Source organism: Prinia subflava (genome assembly GCF_021018805.1).
Source record: "Prinia subflava isolate CZ2003 ecotype Zambia chromosome W unlocalized genomic scaffold, Cam_Psub_1.2 scaffold_39_NEW, whole genome shotgun sequence".
NCBI lineage: Eukaryota > Metazoa > Chordata > Aves > Passeriformes > Cisticolidae > Prinia > Prinia subflava.
Window position 1 is genome coordinate 257,672 of NW_026960613.1, and position 22,332 is coordinate 280,003.

General features: G+C 43.5%; 1 protein-coding gene across 1 annotated transcript in view; it reads left to right on the top strand.

Moving 5' to 3' along the window:
* The window catches only part of LOC134565197 (guanine nucleotide-binding protein G(q) subunit alpha), a 275,102-nt gene that overhangs the window by 126,575 nt on the left and 126,195 nt on the right, over window positions 1-22,332 (top strand). The window contains exon 3 of the mRNA XM_063424683.1: window positions 16,107-16,261. Coding sequence (XP_063280753.1) covers window positions 16,107-16,261 — 155 coding nt within the window. The remainder of the gene's footprint in view (window positions 1-16,106; window positions 16,262-22,332) is intronic.

Genomic DNA, 22,332 nt, shown 5'->3' on the forward strand with positions numbered 1-22,332 from the left:
GCAGTGCTAACTCTGCCCCTGAGAAGGCCGGGGAGGAGGAAGTGGTAGGGGTAGGGGCTGGCAGGACGGGGGCCACCGAGCCGTGAGAGAAGTTTATCCCGTAGTCCAGTTCATTCCGTGTTTCCCTTAAGGAATCCTCCCGATCTCTGCTGAGATCTGATCCCATACTCCCCGTGGCACAGAAGTTATGGGATACCAAAAATTAAATCCCGAGTTTCCGAACTCGATGCCGTTAACTTAATGATCCAACGGATGACCGTTCCGTGGATGTTCGGTTAACGGCGGGGCTCTGTAACCGCCACCGAAAAAATTAAGCGACCCCCCTGGTCGCGGTCAAGAAGGCTTACTCGTCCCCGAACTCAAAAAGGGACGTCCTCTTTCCTTCAGGACCCCCTGGTGACCTCCCCCACCCCGTCGGGTAACACTCACACACGAAGCGAAATATCACGCGTTCCAATCGCTTCCCCGTCGGTCGGCCGTGTCCCTCGCGGGAGCAGCGGAAACGCGACCTTAAGGTCCGCTCTCGCTTCGTGATAAATCACGTCTCATTCACACACACACTCACACGCACATACACGTTCTCAAGCACTTGGTCACCCCCACTCAACCACGCTATACTTACGGTCCTTTTCCTGCGTGGATTCTTCGTGCACTTAGATTTTTACGAGTGAAACAATACCGCGGTTCCAGGGGAAAACCCCTGCTGAGTTCCCGAGCCCCCCCAAGCTAGCTTGTCCTAATGCCTAATCCCTTTGCTGTTGTGGGTTCTGGGTTCGTAAAGCCAGTTCGTTCTTCCGGACTTACCTGCTCTGCCAGGCCGCTTTTTACGGCGGGGCGCCCCCCGGTCAGAAGCAGGGATCCGTAGAATATTCAAAACTGGCCCCGCTGTTGGGCGTCAAAATTGTTATAAACGCCAGGACAAATTTATTGCCAAATTCAATAGTTTGGTTTATTAACATCCAAATCACAAAATTTAGAACCAAATTATAACAATTTCAAACAATAAAAACAAAACAATACGAACCCCACGAACAGCAAACTTACTTGACCGAAGTTCTCCCGGGAAAAGCAGAGTCAAGGGTGACCCCAGGGACACAGGACCTGGCAGCCAGTGCCTCTAGCTGGGTTCACAAATTTGCCCACCTAAAGGCCCAACTTAAATACCCTTAACTTTCCCTTCGGCAATCTTCCTCCCATTGTTTCTCTAATCATTGGCCATTAACTTTATTTACATTAAATCCCGAAAGGGTCCCCAGGCATATTCAAATGCTAATGTCCAGAGTTAGTCCTTGCTTTGAGTAGGTGTGTGATGACCGGTGTGAGTCCTTGCCGGCACGTCTCTGCTGGCACGTAGCGTTTGACCGTTGCAAATCCCAATGAGTTTTGCTGCACGTAGGCAGGGGCAAGTCCTCAGGCCTCGTGTTCTCACCTTCTATTTTTGGAACCCGGAAGATCAGGGAGGTGCTTTACAGAAATTCGTGAGTTGAGCAGACCCACACATACCTTCATACAATATATATCACAGTTCCCAATCTATAATTATTTATAAAACATGAATTAAATAACCATATTTCCCACAACTGAGACCATGCCAGGGGTGGTGTTTGGAGTTGTTGGTTGTTAATGGTCATTATCTTTTGTGTCTCTTCTGTTTTACTCCCAGTCTGTTGAGATGTTAAGAGTGGTGAAACAGTCCTTTGAAAAGAAACTTCAATTCCTTTTTCCCCTGGGCAAAGGCGAACAAAACCCCTGACTAAAGTTATATAAACATTTTAAACTTTGTATCATTTCCAACAAAGCTAGTTAGGAAAAAGCTACATAGACAATATCAAAAGGAATATAAAATTTTTTAAACGTCTTTCTAAGTTTGTTCTAACATTGACTGTAAGCACTTGCAATAGTTTGGAAAAGAAAAACTCAGTGGGGAAAAAAAAAGGTAATACTTCCTGAGCACCTCCCCCCTGCCCAACAGTGGAGGGGAAAACAAAGAAAACAGGACTGTGAGAGGTAAAAACAAAAACATTAGCGTCACAAAATGGTTTACCTACAAAACCAATAAAGGCAAAACATCACCTGCCCTACTCCCCCCCTCCCCCCCCCCCCCCCGGCAAAACCAAAATGGTAGCTGCCCCCACGCTGTCTGTCACGCGGCACCTGGGAGAACAGGCAGCACACCAGAGAGGGTCTTGTGGCTCAAACATCCTCCCCCCAGCTCGGGAACAATGGAAAAACAGGGACAAAACAAAACCCGATGAGCTAGATCAAACCAGGAACTGTGCTGCCAAGATACGTGGTCCTGGTTGTTATAAATGCCAATACAGTAGTCCAATTAAAATTATAATTTTTGGTTTATTAAAAAGGATCGAATTACAGAATTTCGGCAAAACCACCCACAGTGGAGATACTTTGACGATTGACCCGGGGAATCGTCAAAGGGTGAACTGGAGCGCAGTACCTGGCCAACTGCCGTCCCCCCTGAGTTCACAAACTGGCCTTGTTTGGGGCTTAGTTTTTATACACTTTATTCCGCCTCTGGCAAAAATTTCCTCATAGTCCTTTTGTTTCCAAGCTAGTTATTCAAATTCATAGTTGTCTCTGGCTTAGCTGAAAAGAGTTTCTCCTCTCCTGCAAGGTGTCAATTTCTGGTTTCCCGTGAGGGTACAGATGCCCAGGTTTATGAATGGTTAAAGTTCATCTCCGCAGATGTGGATGATGATGGTCCTCTAATGGTGGTGTTCGATGCTCCATGCTAGAATGAGGGTGTTGGCTGAAGATAATGATCTGATGACTCTGCCATCCAGGGAGGAGAAGACTGATAGCTTATCTTAATGTGTCTTCTCCTGATGCCTAGCAGACGGCTGGTTTTCCTGTAAATCCTTTTTCTCTTTTCTGAATGTTAAATTCCAGGGTGGTGCCTGCTTTTTGTCTTAGCAAATTTTCAAGGCAGACTGAAACTTATATTCTCATATAACATATATACAGTGATTTTCATAATTTTAATATGTCATAACCTGATAAATAAACCTCCTTATTCTTTAAGAGTCTAAGCTAGCTCAGTCCTTCTCAGGCCTAGGAGGATTATATCAAGAGAGACAGGAAAAGGATTCAAAAGAGGCTCTCACCCTTTTTGCTGCAGCGATCTTTATTCCAGGTTGGTGTCCCAGGAGAGAGAGCGATCCCAGGGGACAGGGGTCTTTTCTCAGGATTTCTGAGGGAGGGGCAAGCTGGCACACAGCCAATGGGGTCAGAAGGGGAAGGAAGGGTCAGACTACATGACAGGGGTTCGAGGGGTCCCTGAGGGAGAAGAAACCATTTCCCCAGGGGGATGTAACATCTCCTCCTTTTTTTGTTTAAAAAGATACAGAGAGAAATTCTCAAATTCTGTTTGACACGGAGTGTGGGTTTTCCCACCACTTATGGTTGGTAGGGAAATCAGATCGCTTTAGATTTGCCAACTCTATATGGTTGACTTATGAGGCAGAAGATATGAGGCCATTAATAGCCTTGAAAATCAAACAGCGTAGGATCCCGAATGCTATGGTTACAAGGAAAAGGATAACAAAAAGTAACAAAATTGTTTTGACTACAGAAGTCCACCACCCAGTGAATCCCCAGCCCTTGAACAGTTCCTTGATCCAATCTTCTGATTCTTGCTTCACTTGTCCGATCATGTGGTTCATGCTTCAGAGGGCAGCATGGATGTTTGGAGCCTTTGAGGCCAGATTCATGCAACAGAGTCCTTCAAATTCCTGGCATTCATGTCCATGCAATAGCAAAAGATAATCAATAGCAGCACGGTTCTGGATCGTGGCCTGTCTGGTAATCTCCTCGTCTTCTAGGAGGGAGCTGATGGCGATGGATGTTAAATTAGCTTGCTTGACCACCCAGCACTCTAGGTGGCCCAATTCACCTAGAGCTTTGGCTGCTGCTACCCACGGAAGAAACAGGGATACAGCCACTCTTTTTGACTTTGCCCAATGAAAAATGTCTGAATTACAATTTGGGTCCAAATTGTCAGCACTCCTTTTTTGAATTTTGTCAGCCGATTTGTTTTTGTGTGTCCATTCACGAATTAAAGTTTGGTTGGGTGTCAACACGGACAATCGCCCTATGGTACATGGCCCTCCGAAAAGCCGGGATGGAATTCCTGCCCATGCCCGATCCACACAAACCAAGAACAATCCTCTAGGGAGGTTTCTGGGTTTGGAGTGAGATGGGTTGTCTGGTACAATGTGGCTTACATTATGACACCACCTCTTTGCAGTAAATTCTCCCCGGAACTGCCTTATAAGGTGGTACTCGTCAGTGTTAGGGGGTTTTGGGATGATAGAGAACTGGATGCAGTATGTGGCAGGGGAGGAACCCAGTAGTTCTAACTCCTGGGGTTCATGAGCTACCCTGGGCAAACCCTGCACCCATTCCGCTAAGGGGTTCATGGCAAACACACCTTGCTTTTGATGATCTTTGTGTGGTTGTGGGGTGTGTGCCTCTGGAATTTCGTTGGACTTGTATTTGTCCAAGCCTGCTGGAAATTCTCCAGCCTGCAAAGGAATTCCTACCAGACAGGTGGACATAGGGTTCTTAGCTGCTGCAGTGGACAAACATATGTTTTCTTGCTGAAGTGTCTGTGCCAGGGTTACCCAGACGTTCTGACGTGGTTGAGGGATGATCCATGCAGCTGCCAGACTGTTCAGCATTAGCAGGATGACAACTTGGATGGGGTTCATCATAGGATTGAGTGGGAGGTAGGTTTTCTCTAGAAGGGAAAAATAAACATTTTTAAAACATGTTAAAAAGGTTCCTGTTTCTGCCAGAAGGAATCCACCTCTAGGGAGGTTCTTTCTCTTCCATCCGGCGGCGTCTTCTCTTCGAAGCATCAGTCACTTGCTTCTCATCCCCTTCTGCTGGAGCTGGATTTTTGGGGACAAAAGGTTTCACCCACTTCTGGGGAATCCACCGAGGGCCTGAGGGAGTAGCCACACATGCATAGCCATGACCCCAGGTCACCAGCTCATAGGGACCTCTGGTTTCCCAAGTTTCAGGATCCCTAATCAAAACCGGTGGACGCTGAGACAATTTAAACTGATTACCACTATTAAAATGAGGTACCACAGGTGGACTCATGTTTTCAAATGAACAGTTCAGAAAATTGATGGTGAACATGGCTTTGCAGAGCTTCTGCTGTGGTGTCATCCATGAAGCCGAGGAGTTCTGCCTAGCCAGAACCTGTTTGAGCGTCTGGTGTGCACGCTCGATCACAGCTTGACCTGTGGGGGAGTGAGGGATGCCAGTTTTATGCTCCACTCCCCACTGCTGGACAAATTCTAGGAACTCCTTGGACACATACGCTGGGCCGTTATCAGTTTTGATTGTTTTTGGAATTCCCAACACTGCAAAGGCTTGCACTAGGTGCTGCTTGGCATGTATGGATTTTTCTCCTGCGTGGGCAGAGGCATAAACTGCACCTGAATATGTGTCATTGCTCACATGAACATATTTGAGGCGACCAAAACTAGGAATGTGTGTGATGTCTGTTTGCCATACATCACAGCTGCCCAGGCCCCTGGGGTTAACCCCCATGCCCATCGATGGCATGACCTGGAGCTGGCAGTTCGGACAGGTACCTACAATGGCTCGAGCCTGGCTCCGTGTTAGCTGGAATTGTCGGATCAGGGCTGGCACATTTTGATGGTAATGTTGGTGACTCAGTTTTGCCTGCTGGAAGACATCAGGGAGATGTGCCTTTTCAACTGGTGCAGCAAGGGAGTCTGCCTGGCGATTCCCCTCTGCGATCTCACCTGGCAAATCAGTGTGTGACCTCACATGCATCACGTAAAACGGGTGCTGTCGATGAGAAACCAAATAGATTAGCTTTGAAAGCAACCTGAAGAGATGTTCATTCTCTATTTCTTTGAGCACAGCCTGCTCCGCTCTGGACACTACTCCCGCCATGTAGGCAGAGTCAGTTACCAAATTGATTGGTTCTGAGAACTTCTCAAAAGCTCTTACCACTGCAGCCAGTTCAGCCACTTGGGGGGATCCCTCCACAAACTCGACATCAGCTTCCCAATGCTGAGTCTGTGGGTTCCTCCAAGTCATCACCGACTTGTTGGAAGCCCCAGATGCATCTGTGAAGACTGTGAGAGCTTTGAGTGGTCTCCGACTCCTTTTCTCATGAGGAATGAGGTGGAATTCCTCATTGAACAACTTGTGGGACGGGGCATGGACTGATATTTGTCCCCTGTAGCTGTCCAGAGATAACTGGAGACTGGCATTACTCTGCAGCAAATGCTCAAACATCTCTTTGGTCAATCTCTCAGGAGAGTTCTTTCCCTCCTCTGAAAGTCTGACCGGGAGGTGAATGCATGCAAAGTCACAACCTGCCAATTCACACAATCTTACCCTGGCCTTCCGAATCAGCTGCGCTATCAGCTCCTGTGGCTCTGTGATGGTCTTGGATCTTTGGTGGGAGAGGAAAACCCACTCTATTATCAAGAGTGAATCTCTCTCTTCCTCGATCCATTGAAAGATCAAACCATGCAGGTGTGGCAGTTTTCCTAGAACAATGAACTGGAAAGGCACCTTTGGCTCACACCGGTGAGCCTGTCTCTCTGACAAGGCTTTTTGTACCTTTTCGATTGCTGTCTTCGCCTCTGGGGTCAGCTCCCTGGGAGACGTCAGCTCCTTCTCCCCCTTCAATAAATTGAAGAGGGGTTCTAGATCTTGATTTGTGAGGCCTAGCCAGGGTCTTACCCAATTCAAAGACCCACACAGGGAGTGGAGATCTGCTAGTTTTTGGATTGCAACCAATTTCTAAGCTCTGTGGAACAACAGTCCTTGCACTGATTTGCAAGCCCAGGTATTTCCAAGGTGGCATCCTTTGAACCTTGTCCTCCTGTAATTGAAATCCAGCAGAGGTTAAAACTTTAACCACTAGGTCAAGCGTGTGTTGGAGTATAGAGTCATTGGGGCCACACACTAGCACATCATCCATGTAGTGAAGGATGATGGCTTCTTTTCTCTGTGCGCGTATTGGAGACAGTAATGAGGCTACATATTGTTGGCATATGAAAGGACTCGATTTGAGACCCTGGGGAAGGACCCTCCAGTGATAACGCTTCATTGGGGCCTGTCTATTGACAGTGGGAACTGAGAAGGCAAACCTTGGGGCATCTTCAGGGTGCAATGGAATTTGGAAAAAACAGTCCTTGATGTCTAAGACAGCCAATTTCCAATCTCGGGGGAGCATTGTTGGAGTGGGCATCCCTGATTGGAGGGGTCCCATGTCTTCTACTATTTTATTAATTTCTCGTAGATCATGGAGCAACCTCCACTTGTCCTTTCCCGGTTTATTTATTACAAAGATCGGGAAATTCCAGGGGCTTGTTGTCTCCACAATATGTCCCTGAGCCAATTGCTCTTCCACGAGTTTTTCCAGCGCCTTGAGCTTTTCTTTACTCAAAGGCCACTGTGCTACCCATCTGGGGGTGTTTTCCAACCACTTTAACTTCTGGGTAGGGCGCTCCACAGTGGCTACTTGCAAAAATCCTGGGGTGTTTTAGGAATGACCAGTTGGACTCCCCACTGAGACATGGTGTCCCTCCCCCACAGTGGGGCCTTATAATCTGCTATGAAAGGACGGACATTCGCCACCTTTCCATCAGGTCCCTCAATTTGCACCACGTTTTTCGAAATCCTTGCCATTGTGATTCCTCCTATGCCCTGAAGTTTGCCTGCCACTGGCTGTAATTCCCAGTTCGAAGGCCACATGCTTTGTGGCAGAACAGTGATGTCCGCGCCCGTGTCAAGGACTCCTACCACTAGGAGGCGCTCCGACCCATACGTAATGTTGCACGCCATAGAGGGTTTAGGTTCCCCCACCACCTCTGTCCAGTAGACCTCTGGTGATTTACCGTCTGCTGTGATCTCTGCTGGAACCGGTATAGCTTGGGCAAGAATTTGCCCCGCTACCAGATAAAAGGGAGGTTGTATACATCGAGCCAACAACATGAGGCCTATTATTTTTCCCTTTATGGTCATGGGAGCTATCTCAATTTCCAAGGGTGTGTGTGCCGTGTCCCCAATAACAAAATACTCACTGTCCAATCCCATGTGGTAAACCGTCAGGTCCTGTGAGATGTTAGACAAGTCAACTGTTATAACCATCCACTCAGTAGATCTGAAATGAAAACCTTTGGTAGTTACAAGTCTAAAACGGCCAAGTGGTTGCCAAACTTTGTTAGTTGAGCATTTAGCATTTACATTTTTCTGCACCTCCACACCCCGTGACCTGCCCTCCCCCCCTTTTTTTTTAAGAGAGAAGCTTTTGCCAATGTGAGTCCCGCTATATTTGTATCTTTGCGCGTTGTAGTGTCAACAGCGGGCACGCGCTGTAAATTCAGTTTTTTTGTTTGTGGGATTTCTTCTGCTTCTGGGTCTGAGGGCAGGATCTGGCGAAGTGTCCTGGTTTCCTGCAGCGGAGGCAGATGATGCGCTGCAGCTGGTCTGGTGGCATCGGTTGCCTGCTTGGGTGTGGTCCTGCAGGGGCTGTATGCTGTGGGTGTGTTGGTCCAGGATGTCTTTCAGATGTGCAGAACATTTCTGCCCATCTGGAACAAGCTTCTATCATCTGGGACAGAGTAGGTGGAGGGTCTAAGGGGAGACTGAGAATAATTCTACGACAGGTCTCATTAGCATTTCTTTGAGCCATCTCTTTGATCAGCTCTGCCTGCACCACGGGATCTGGTACTTGGTGTTCCACCTGTGTCCTCAGACGATCAACAAACTGTAAGAAATTCTCCGTAGCAAATTGTTTAACATTGACATAACTTCCTTTCCCTTCCCTTGATGGTAGCTGATAAAACATTTTCTCTGCTACAGTGCTAATCCTAAGTAAAATTGGTTTGGATAACACTCGGGTTTGTTTTTCGGGGCAAGCCCAGGCACCTTCACCACACAGATGTTCAAATGTAATATCATTATTCTCAGTGTCCTTAGCCATGTTAGGGTTTTGCTGAATCTCCTGTAAAATTGTTCTTAAAGCTCTTTTCCACATATTGTCCCACAGATCATACTCTGAGGGAGATAACAGACATCTGAATAAGTCTTTAATATCACTAGGAACCATTTCATTAGAATCAAATGTGGCTCTAAACATCCCTTTAAAGATGGGAGTGTCCCTCCCAAACTCACGCTGTACCTTGCACAGCTCTTTATTGTCTTGGTAGGAGAGTGGCTGGTATTGCCTAGAACCTTGCCTTCTACCTACATATGTAACAGGAGCAACAGAGAAAATGTGTTCATCTGCATTTGCTAAGGGTCTGGAAACTGCTGCCGGTATCCCTGTGCCTGGGGACACTGGAGTTACCGCGTTTGCAGTCCCTTGGGGGTTGGGAAGGGGGGGCATGCTCTCTCCGTGCTGGCTGGGCAGCCCAGGCTGTCCCCCTCCCTCCGCTGTGTGGCAATCATACCCCCCGCCGTGGCTGTGCGGGGAGGGGGGGCCGGCCCCCTCCGTGCTGCCGCAGCAGCTGGGAGGGAGGCAGGGGGAGGAGGTGCCGGCCCCCTCCGTGCTGCCAGGGCAGCCGGGAGGGAGGCAGGGGGGGAGGAGGGGTGGGGTGGGGCTGCCGGAGGCCAGAAGGGGTTGGCACAGGGGTATGGGGTGGGGGCGGGGGCAGGGGGAGGGGGTAGGGGGGGGAAGGGGTTGTGGGGGGAAGGTCGGAGCACATGGCAGCCGCCATTGTTATCTGCCACGTGGAGAGGGACCCCCAGGGGGTCTGCAGCATGGCAGAAGCCCCGGGCCCCCGCTGCCCTCCCACCGAGATCAGTTGGAGAGAAACTGGCTGTGTCAGAGGGATCCCGGGACAAAGGTAAACCCGGATATAAAGGTGGATCAGAGGGAGGATTACATGGGGTAAGCTTTTGCTCCTGGCTAGGTTTGCTTAACTCTAGAAGATGTTTACGAGCTTGCAAAAATATTGGGATAAATACAGAAGCGGCGTGATCATTATTTTGGACTTTATCTGTGATCACAGTACCCACGTGGTCCCAAAAGGAAACAGTATCGATCTGTAATAAATCAGCTTCAGTAAATTCATGTTCTAACCAGCGAACAAATTTTTTCTGCAGCCTTTTGGAAATTTTAACGTTAATTAAAAGGTCTTGAAGTTGTTTTAATACACTCTTTTGAGGAGCAGATAGCTGTATGCCCATAATTCGATATTACTGAAAGCTATTTGCTCAAAATCCAGCCTCCAGTTGCTTCAGTCAGCTGTATGTAACTCCTGTGTCTCCTATAACCAGAGAGAACAGGCGGGGAAAGCTCCGGGGCTGCGGTCACGTGTCCGCGCCGTTTCTCCAGCCCCGGTGGCACTGGGGGGGTCCCGCCGCCTTTCTTGGCTGATGGGATACCTGGCCGGGCCGGGGTTTCCCCAAAAACCAGGGCTCCTTGTGCGGAGCCGCTCCACAGGCCTGCGGGCCGTGGCAATCGGAAACGAAAAAAAAAAAAAAATTCCTAGCCGCTGGGTCCTAAAGTCATCCGCTGCTACTTGCAAAGGTAAAATTACTCCCTCCCAGTTTGTGGTACCAGTCAAACGGAGGTCTTTACCTGGTCCGTGGTAGCATATGCTGAGTCAGGAGCAACTGAAGGTCCTGTCTTTAGCTCACTCGTGACTGGGCAAAATCACAAGCTACGAGCTGATCCCTACCCACCTATAGCAACAAAATGTGGCCAAAGTGGCTAGGGTAATTGAACTTCCCAAAAAGCTTCTAAGACCCTGAAAGGTCTGCAGCTCCGCATGGGTTTCTATATTTAAACCCAGGTTGGGGGCCAATTGATAAACCTCCTTATTCTTTAAGGGTCTAAGCTAGCTCAGTCCTTCTCAGGCCTAGGAGGATTATATCAAGAGAGACAGGAAAAGGATTCAAAAGAGGCTCTCACCCTTTTTGCTGCAGCGATCTTTATTCCAGGTTGGTGTCCCAGGAGAGAGAGCGATCCCAGGGGACAGGGGTCTTTTCTCAGGATTTCTGAGGGAGGGGCAAGCTGGCACACAGCCAATGGGGTCAGAAGGGGAAGGAAGGGTCAGACTACATGACAGGGGTTCGAGGGGTCCCTGAGGGAGAAGAAACCATTTCCCCAGGGGGATGTAACAATAACCCATAAGAACATGAATTAACATCCCATATTTTTCACATGGTCAAGCTCCCTCCCCCTGGCAGCAGCAGTGGTGGTGGTGGTGGTAGGGAGTGCTGTTGCTATCTGGATCTTCCCTGACTTGTGGCGAGTGTCTCTCTCCCTGACAGTGAGTGGCAACGGCAGTGGGGGTTGCTGGGTCTCAGTGGAGGCAGCAGCAAATGGGCAGGCAACACGTGGCTGGGTCCCGAGCAGGCTCTGGCTGCACATGACTAGACTGGACTGGGGGGGGCCACCCCTGCTGCTCCATTTCCCATGGCAACCTGCTGTCTTTTCAAGGCTTGGGCTCCACGGCTGAAGAAAATGATGAGCAGGGGACCTGCAGTGACAGTGCAGTCTGGTCAGTCCCAGCCCCTTCCCAGCTCCAGGCCAGAGAAAGAATGGCAGCCCTTATGCTTACCCCTACTGCCTTAAAAAAGACAGTCCACTAAAGATGATGTAGAGGAGTGTAGAATACCCAATTTTGTTACCCCTGTTATAGATGGGTAATATGATGATTGGCTCTCACAATTAAGGGATTAATATTGTGCGTATGGTAGAAGTTTTATTGATGTATGGTTATGTAATTGTAGTTTGTTGTTTGGACACCCTCTGTTCTCCCCATAGTTCCCTTTCCCCCCCTCTGTATTGTTCCCACAGGACAGCCTTGGTTGTCAGGGTTGTCAGGGACATGGGGAGGGAGGGCGTGTACATGTGCCCCTTGCATGGGGCAGCTGGGAATAGGGAAAGCCTGTTGTTGGGAGAGGTGTGGCATGACAGCACCTGGTCTCCAATCAAGTTGCAAGAAGGTTTCCACCAATGGACGGCAAAGAAGAGTTGACTGGCAGACTTTGAGAGGGGCCAGGGTTGTCTAATGCAACACCAGGGGAGTAAAAGGCGGAGCAGACATTTTGTGGATGAGCCTCTGGCGGTTGGCCACTCTAACAGCACTGCACTTTTTCCTTATTCAGTCCTTTGTTGCATTTGTTGAGGTTTAATAAACCTTTAAAATTTTAAAGTGAGCAGTCATTTCTCACACGCTTAATGCTAAACTCTGCCTCCTATCCCAGTAACTAGGTCACCACTGTTGTAAGATTCCAAAAGGTTGGTGCATCTATGGAGACAATATGGGAACAGACCCATTTTCTGTCCTGCCTAGTCAGTGAGGAACATCTGTGCTTTCAAAAAATTAGATAATAGGTAGAAAACTGACACTATGAAACTGTCATGGTTTAGGAATGGTACACTGCAATTTTGTTCTCTTAACAAGACTTTCCAAACCACACTGTGTCTCCTACACCCTCTTCCACCCCCCACCCCCCCCCCCCCCCCAGCGGGTGATCAGGGTTAAGCCAGAGACGAGAATTGGAGGCATCAAAGATCACGGGGTGAGATAAGAACAATTCACTGTAAATGGCAATGAGATTGATGCCTTAAGTTTTAGCTTTCATATTTTCTAGATTCTGTACTGCCTTAGTGTGTGACTCTGAACTTCATATAAAGTGTTAGCAAATTCTCTTCACAGGGTAGTTAGACAAAACAATCCTTTTCCAGCCTGAGAACCAAGGACACCATTGCAGCTTCAGGACCAAAAAGGTATAAACAACGGTGAATTGAGAAGAACAATCTGGGAGGTTGGGACTTCATAACCTGAAGCTGTAATTGGACAATTAACCCCAATATGTAAATGGACCAAAACTTATAAAAGTGTGAAAAATCGTGACCCGTCATCCATCTTGGGTCCATCTTGAGTAGAGCCACGGCCAGGCTCTTGTACTGCCCAAGGTGTATCCTTTCAAGGCCTTTTAATAAATACCTTCTTTATTTCTTTAACTCTGTCCAGCCTCTGTTCCAGGTAGCCTCTTGAGGCATCAAGATAAGAAAACTAATAGTAACAGCAACAATATCAAAAACAAAGTTATACAAAAAGATAATGGTTCACATGCAAAAATGCTCACCACAGAGCCAGACCCAACCTGACTGCAGCCATGTTTTTCTGACTGGAAGGAATCCTTTTTCCCTGGAAGTGAGACAGTCCCTTCCCCCTACCCCTGGCAATGACATAAGATGTTATCAAATAACATAATGTCTTGGCCATGTCCCCTCCCGCTGATCTAGGCCAGAACCAGGACAGAATCTTAGAGATTAAAAAATATATTTCTTTTTAAATGCAGTCGGGGGAAAATAATATAGCCAGAATGATCAGTATAAAAATATAATTGTCTTCAAGCTCAAAATTAGTTTTTTAACATTGTCAATAATTTTTTGAAGGGAATGATGAAGAAGGAAAAGATAGCTATTTTGTTATCATCTAACACTGACTTCCTGGTTTCAGACACAAAATCGCTGTTAGAAAATACCTCTAATGGTATGCCTGGAAATTTCAGTTTCCTTTTTCTGGGATGATTCTTTTTAATACCTGTAGAAATCAAGGAAGAAACACTTAAAAATTGATGTGGTTTGCTGAAGATAATTGGATGAATCTTTCTATAACATCTGTGGCAAATAATGTGCAAATTGTTACATGTGTTCTTATATCTTCAGAAGGACATGGAAAATGTTCTTTGCTGATGTCAGACTGTAAAGTAAGATAATCTAGATTTTGTTTGCAGAACATTACAGCTTAACTAGTAATTACATTTTAATTACCAATTTGAATTTGGTGGTACTCCCAGAATCCTGTTTGTTTGTTTGTTTGTTTCACTGCTTTGATAGCACTTGTTTGTGTTCCAAAAGAAAGAAATCTCAGATGGTACAATTTTTTAAGGGGCGGTAGCTTTACTGTTTTGTTTCAAGTAGTGTCTATTTTTGGGTGCAGCAAAAAGTATCAGTGAAGACTAAGAAGCACTAGATAAAGTTTATACTGCAGAAACTGGATGAATGATGAGTCCTCAGATTTTTCATGCAAGCAATTTGAGTGCTAATATCAAAAGTAATGTTCCAAGATTGATATTATATTAGTGGAAGGAAACTAAATCCAGTGTTTAGCAGTTGTAGCACCACACATCATGCATGGCTGAGTCTTTTTCTGCATTAAATTGATGCTTTTGCATCTCATTAGGCTTCAGTAGAATTACTTTTGGCTTTTATCAGAGCAAATGAGAAAACAGGCCAATAGATGAGGTCCTGGTTTTAGATTTCTCTCTTTTTGACCAAAAATTAGAAGCCAATAGAAGATACCAACTGACAAAGACTCAGAGAAAGAAAAAATGTAATCTACAGCAAAGTATAGTACCTCTGGGGAACAAGACACCATAGCCTAGATGTAGCATAAAGACGTGAAATCTGTGTGAAGGGTTATTACTTCTACTTTTTTAAGAAAAGCAGCATTGTTATGAAGAGCTGTATGTCAGTAGGATACAAGTAGTCATGAGTCTACCCAAGTCTACCCAGGGAACTAGAAACAGTTTTCATTGAGGAAAGAATGTTTCTTTTAAAAGGCTGAATTATATTTCTGATGGATACATGCCAGTGGTATATATTGAATTTCATTTCATAGGTTTTGCCACAGAGTGCAGTCATATTAGTTCTAGGGCAGGACAAACAGAACTGGTAAATAAAACTATTAAAAATCTTGATTTTTTTTTTTTAGTAATTAGATGTGTAAATTAATAACTGAATAAAGTAATTACTTTTTATGATGCTCTTGATGTATAATACTTGAGGATCTGTCAATTATGATGAATTTCCCATGAAAGCTTTAGAGCAAGTTTTGAATACTGAGTCAGTCTTTTACCTCTCTTAGCATTTTGATATCATCTGGCCAGCCATACTTTCAGAGCTCAAGAAAAATAAAAGAAATAATATCTGAATATATTGTTGTATCAGTTTGTTACAAGAAGTGAGCAGATACTTGGGGTATCATTCTTTTGGAAGACTATAAAGCCAACTGAATACATAACTGGGCTTGAGCAAAAAATACAAAATCTTTTGGGAAAAATATATCTTCCTGTTTCACAAGAGTATTGGCTTGTCATGAGTGGAATACCGTTTTTTAAAAATTTTGTTATGAGATAGTAGAAATCCTTCATGATCTGTTCAGTTTTGGGATGGGTGAACATGATCTTCCAGAAGAAATACTTTGTTAGAACTTGGAGACTTGAGTTCTTATAATAGATAGCATATGTTCTCCATATCTCAAAGACAAACATTTTTCAGATTGAACTTGGGGTTCTTGATTTCCCCATGAGTAGACAATAGTTGCAGGTATAAAATTTTGTTAAGCAATGAGTAGTAGCTTTCTCCTGGACTGTCTAAAAAGAGGGGTGACAGGTTGTGTGTAAGCAGGATAAATTACTTTAAAAATAACAAACCCAGTCCTTATTGTATCCACTTACCTGATTTAAAATGCAAAAGGCTCTGTGTCCTTACTGAAATGAGTCTAGTCTGAAATGTAGACTAAATTTGAGAATAGAATCCCTTGGTATTTTGTTTGCTAAGTTCTCATCTGTTCTTTTTCTCTCTTAGTGTATGTACATATAAATGAATCTCTTTAAAAGACAAGTTTTCTCCTTCCTTCCCATTCTTTCTGCTCCCATCAGTCTAACTCTGCCAAGTTGCTTAATAAGTTATCATTTAAAAAGCAAGTATATTATATGCCCTAAAATTTGACCTGAAAAATAAAAGCTTTCTTAAAAATTAGTTTAATTTAATATAAATTTTCATGTGAACATTTTATCAATTTCAGCTAAATAATACTGGATTAGGATAAGTTTATTCTGAAATAATGGCCCATATACTCATTTATTAATTCACCTTCTCTCATCATCCCTATTACTATTTTTCTTAGTTTGAACACACCTTAACATCATTCTTTCATAATCACACATTGGTAAGATGGCAAATCTCAAAAATTATTCCTATTAATCACATTCACAATATATGAACTATTTGTAAACATAGAAAATGAAATAAATTTGTTTTCTTTGTTTCAAATTAGGCTCATGCACATTTAGTACGAGAAGTCGATGTAGAGAAGGTGTCAACTTTTGAGAACCCCTATGTAGATGCACTGAGAAGTTTATGGAATGACCCTGGAATCCAGGAATGTTATGATAGACGACGAGAATATCAGTTATCAGATTCAACAAAATAGTAAGTATACAGTGGTTGCAAACAACTGTATCTTATTTTATGTTCTTTCTAACAAATTATTTCTTACTTTTTATCTTTGTATACTATATTTTTCTGTACTTACATGTACAGTTTTTGTGTGTGTGTACAAGTATCTGTGTGTGCATACATATTCGGCACAAACCTGCACTTAATGTGAATGTAAAGACTGCTGCAAGGAAGGTAGTGTATCTAGCTTAGTATTGTGTTTGTTTCTCAAAACAAAGCCTATGTTATTTTGAAAAAACATAAATAAAGCCTATGATAATTTGAAATCTTAAGTTTATTACTAGGGAAGTGCAAAGGTAGACCTCTATGCAATTCATAAAAATTGCAATGCTCTTGAACATCTGTTCTCCTAGTTTAAAATAGCAATGAAATTAAACATTTGAGCCTGAGCATTGTCTAAATGTCATCTCCAAGAAATTCAGTTGCTCTGAGTAATATACTACAGAGCTCTGGTAAAATTTTTTATCTGGTAAAAAAAAAAAAAGATGGTGGTAGAGGGGGATGACTTTTTGGTATTGCCCACTAGAAAAAGAGTTAGCATACTTGGGTATTAAAGTTGTGGCAAAAACTTCCATGGTCTCTGTTATAAAAATGTAGCCAATCCAATTAATAGAAATGAATTTTATTAATAATTTACAAAAAAAAATATTGGAAACAAATTTGCAAAATGAAAAAGCCACAAACAAGGTCAGTGTCGAGCCCGGGATCAGCACTGGGTGAACCTTGCTACGGCCTGTATCGCACTGTAGTCCCCCTGTTCACAATTTCAGTCCCCGCAGAGTCAGCTTATATACAGTTTTGGCCAGACAGGGAATTTCTTCATACTTCTTTTGTCCTTTTCTCACTCTTGCTCCATATTAATGAAATTCTGTTCTCACTGTCGGTAAGGTTGATTGGATTTCCAAGAAGAGATGAATGCTTGATTCGATTTCAGGGGGAATCCTGTATTGGGATGCACAGGATGATGGAGTCTAGATCCATATCTGGCGATAATCATCAGTCGTTGGCAAGTCTATCTCCAGAGTGGGCTTATCTCTTCCTGTAGCCACTCTCCTTACTGTTGTAAATTATGGTCCTTGCCCAAGTTTTGAGCAAAGACGTTTTTCAGTTCTTAATCCTTTTTCACTTTATTTCCAAGCCTGGGTGGCTGCTACCGTATTCCCTCTAAAATGTGCTGAACTTATACCACTGATACATCATATCACATGAACATGGATGCTTATACATTATATTAAATGAAGCATAACTGGTGAGCATGAGTCTCCATAGCTTCTTGACTGAAACATAAGGGTCCAGTAACTTCTTGGCGAGATTTCTGTGGTTACAGATTCCAAACACAGCACTCCTGATATTTCTATACTTCACAATTTTCAACTTATAATCATAGCTAACGCTTTAATATGATTTGTTATAAATGCCAATCCACTTTGCCAATTAAATATAATTTGGTTTATTAAAAAAAAATTACAGAATTTTGGTAAAACCAACAAGCAGAGTTACGGTGACGATTCCCGGGATTGTCAGAGGGTGAACGGAAAGCAGCCTCTGTCACACTGCAATCCCCCAGAGTTCACAAATTGGCCTCTTCTGGGGTCCGGGTTTTATACAGTTTATTTCGGCCCTGGCATAGGATTTCCCCACAGTTCTTTGTTTTCTTGGGGTGGTTATTCGAATGTTGGTCTACTGAATGGGGTTTCCTCTGGGAGGGAGAAGTGCCAATTTCTTTCCTCCTGGTGGGTGAATGGAAGACCAAATTCTGATTCAAGTGTGATGGCTGGGCATTCACGGCTCCGGCTCCGCTGTTATGGGAGGAGGACTGATTTCTTATCTTGATGTGTCCTCCTTTCTGATGCCAATGGCAGCATCTCTGATTCCTGGCATTGCATTGTGTTCCTCTGAATGGCAGTTTCTGGGTGCTGCCTGTCTTGGGAGTAGTCAGTTCCATGCCTGACTTTAACCAGTGTTACATTTTACAGAACATATTTACAGTTTGCATGCACCAAAACACGAATTAACATACTATATTTACTACATGATTTAATTGATTATTTTATCAAAATATTCATAGCACACATGTTTAGGGATAAAACATTGTCCTTATTTTAGCCAGGACAGAGTTAAGTTTTGCAGTAGCCAGGAGGGGGTGTGGCCAGGGCCTGGAGGCTATTCTATACCATCTCATATCATTGCTGGGGGTGGGGGAAGGGACTCCCTTCTGAGGAGAAGGGCTTCCTTTTGGTTGAGCAAGTGTGGCAGACAGGGAGGTTAGGATTGGGTAGCAGTCACATCGTTGAGCTCTGCAGTGAGCACTTTTGCATGTGAATCACTCTCTTTCATACACTTTTGTTGTTAATATTGTTGCTGTTACTGTTTGTTTTCTTGTCTCATTGCCATTTCCAGTAAATTGTTCTTATCTCAGCCTGTGATCTTTGCCTTTTGTGCCTCCAGTTCTCCTTTCTGGCCACCTGTGGGGGCGGAAGAGGGGGATGGGAAGCGAGTGAGCAGTAGTGGGGTTTGGAGAATCTTGGTGGGAGAACTAAATTGGGGGGTTCCATTCCTAAACTACAACAAACATCTAAACAAAATTTGCCAGCTTTAAGTCTCAATGTCACAAAGCAGAAAAAAATGAAATTTATTACTGGGATTGACAAAGCACTTAAAAGGAAGTAAGCATCCAGGTGAAATTTCAGTAATTTCATCTGACTTGATATATAAAACTGGAAAAATAGCTTGTTGGCCACCAGCACTCTTGTATATGTTTTGAAACATGTCAATCTCATTCTTCTTACTTCATCCCTGTTATAAATGCCAATACGATATTCCAATTAAAATAATAATTTGGTTTATTAATAAAGATCAAATCACAGAATTTCGAAAACTGTTATAAATGCCAATCAGATATTCCAATTTTAAATAATAATTTGGTTTATTAATAACAAATCAAATCACAGAATTTCGATAACCCACCAACAGCGGAGAAACTTGACAGAGTTTTCCCGGGAAATGTCAAGGGTGAACCGTGAGATACAGGGTCTGGCAGCCTGCTATCTCCCCCAACGGTTCACAAATTAGCCTGGTTCGGGGCTTGGTTTTTATACACTTTATTCCGCCCCTGGCAATATTTCCCCATATTTCCCATTGTTTCCCCACCAACTATACAAATCCGGGAGTTCCCTCGACCAAGCAAAAAGAGTTCTTTTTCCCAGTTCAAATATTAATGTCCAATTTCAATAGGTCCTTAGGGTTGATGAGTGGTCGGGACATCGAAGATGTGGCTTGATGGTCCGTGAAGCTGGCACCCAAGGTGTGAGTTGCTGGTGCCAGCTTATCTCCGGGGTCCCCTCCCTGGTGCTTGGGCAGCTGCAGGCTTTCCCGGAAAACCCCTCTGTTCTCTTCTGAATGGAGGCGCCGTCTGTCTCAGGGCTGTCAGTTTCGCCGTCTGCTGCAAAGTTTCTTAAAACATAAACTTCTACCTGATATCCCATTATACAACTATAAATTTCTAATTTATCATAAGAACATGAATTAACCATCTATGTTTATAACAAAAACCCACCAACAGCGGAGATACTTGACATAGTTTTCCTGGGAAAATGCCAAGGGTGAACCATGAGATACAGAGCCTGGCAGTCTGCTATCTCCCCCAACTGTTCACAAATTTGCCCTGTTCGGGGCTTGGTTTTTATACACTTTATTCTGCCCTCGGCAATATTTCCCCATATTTCCCATTGTTTCCCGACTAGCTATACAAATTCAGGAGTTTCCCCGACCAGGCTGAAAAGAGTTCTTTTCTCAGTTCATATGTTAATGTCCAATTTCTATAGATCCTTATGGTTGATGAATGATCGAGATATGGGTGATGACCAGAGAGGGAGTAGTCAGGAACCGTTGATGTTTCTGCCACCTTATCTCGATGGATCTCCTGCCGGTGCTCGAGGAGGCTGTCCCCGTTTCCGTAAGCCTATTGTCTCTTTTCTGAATGGAGGCGCAGGCTTTTTCAGGGTTGTTAGTTTCACCATCTGCTACAAGGTCTCCTAAAACATTGACTTTTACCCAATACAATTTTATAGTTTTCCAATTTACCATAAGAACATGAATTAATCATTTCACGTTTTTCACAATCCCTTTCATGAATCTCTCCTGTAGTCTTGTCAGATTTTTTGCCCCAGCATTTTTACAATAGTGGTATTTTTAATCTGTTCAGTGTTGCTTTTTTCCCCCTCACCATTAGTACATGTTGTCTTTCTAAATCTCTTTCCCTGTACTTTCTGTTTCTGTTGTTTCTAAATTCTATTACTAGCTTCTAATATATCTCGTAAGTTTCTATACTTTCACCTTCTGTCATCTTCTGAGTTGCTTTGTCATTTTTAGCAACACTTTTGAAGTTTTCTATCCACTGCTAGTACACTGCAAGAAGACATCTGATAGATGTGCATTTACCAGAAGGGGTGAGAGGAGTGTCTAAGGAAGTAAGTTTCCTGAAAGATGGGAGTTGATTTGAACCTCTTGGTAGCACGGCAAATGGATTCCATACTTTGCCCTTACCACTGGGTGCACCAATGGTTGTATGTTCATATTGTTTTCTAAGTAATTTCTAGACTTGTATCTGCATTAAAGTCAGGAACACAACTTGTAAAAAGATATTCACTTTCCACATACATTGCTGGGTGACTGACCCACTTATTTACCAATAAACCATTTCCATTTATGGCTTCAAAGATACCATTCACAGTGTGAGACAGATGTAAACCAACACCACAGTGTGGCTAGCCTGAAATAATAGCTGGGTGAGATTAGATATTTTTCTATATATAAACTCTACAGACCTAAACCCAAATAGAAACAAGTTGCTAGTCAACAGTTTGATTATATCATGATTTTTCAAAGTCTAAAGGTAAGAGAAGCAAGTTTTACCAAGAAGATACTGTTGTTAGAAGTATCATTTCACATTCTTGTTACAACTTGCAGAATTTGTGAAGAAAAAAGTAGGAAACTTTTAAAATGTAACTGGAAAACTTGCCATAACGTTGCTAAGTAACTTCACTTTCACTACACCATTAGACAGATTAGTTACGGCATAGTGTACCTCCAACCAAGGGTTTTCTAGTTGTTACACAAGCACTGAGGATATTAGTTTAGCTTTTCTTCCCTGTGTTATATTACATTTTGGATAATTAAATATTATTCTCCCTCAAGTTCCTACCCCACTTTATCTATTCCAGTCAGTTTGGGTTTTTTTAACTTATACATACATAGTTATTCTATTATGCAACAGACATACTAAATCTAAAAGGAAGGTTTGAACGAAGGCATAGAATTTGCTGTGTAATGGTGCTTCCTGTAGAAAAACTGAAGATTAAGCAGTTGAACTAGGGAAATTCAGAAAGGCAAGTGAGATTGCATTAAACAGTATACAGGATGCATTCTTTCAAGATTTTTTTTAATGCAGTACTGAATACGCTTTTCATATCTTTATAATTTTAACCCCATTTTCCACTTAGAAGTTTTCAAAAATTTGCACAACTGTTTTTTGGTTCAATGACTTCAGTTTTTTAGCTGCCTCCTCATTTTGGTTTTGAGCCATGTAGAAATTATAAATTCAGAGAAGTAATTAGGTAGGATTTGGATGGGATAAGATTAAAAAGAACTCAGTGCATCTTTCTTCTACACCTACTAATCTTAGCTTTACTACATTTATTTTACTTTAGAGTAAGTTTAGATAATTATGGAAACTGGTAAACATGCCTCAACTTTTTGCGAGTGGTAAAGAGGTTCAGAGATGTAAACATCCACAGAGGTTCTGCAACCACTACTTTACATTTAGCTTTGCTCACAGCTTGTGTTACTATAGTGGAAATTGATGCCATTTACTGTACTGGGTGTTCCCAAAGAGGATGCTCTTCTCAGTCTGGCAACTCTGATGTAGGAAAAAATCCTGCTACAACTACTTTGACATTTTGCTTATGTGGAATTCTGAGACAATAAAGTTATATGTATTTTTCAAAAGTGCATAAAAAACCCCTTGCCTTTCAGAGCTTATTGCT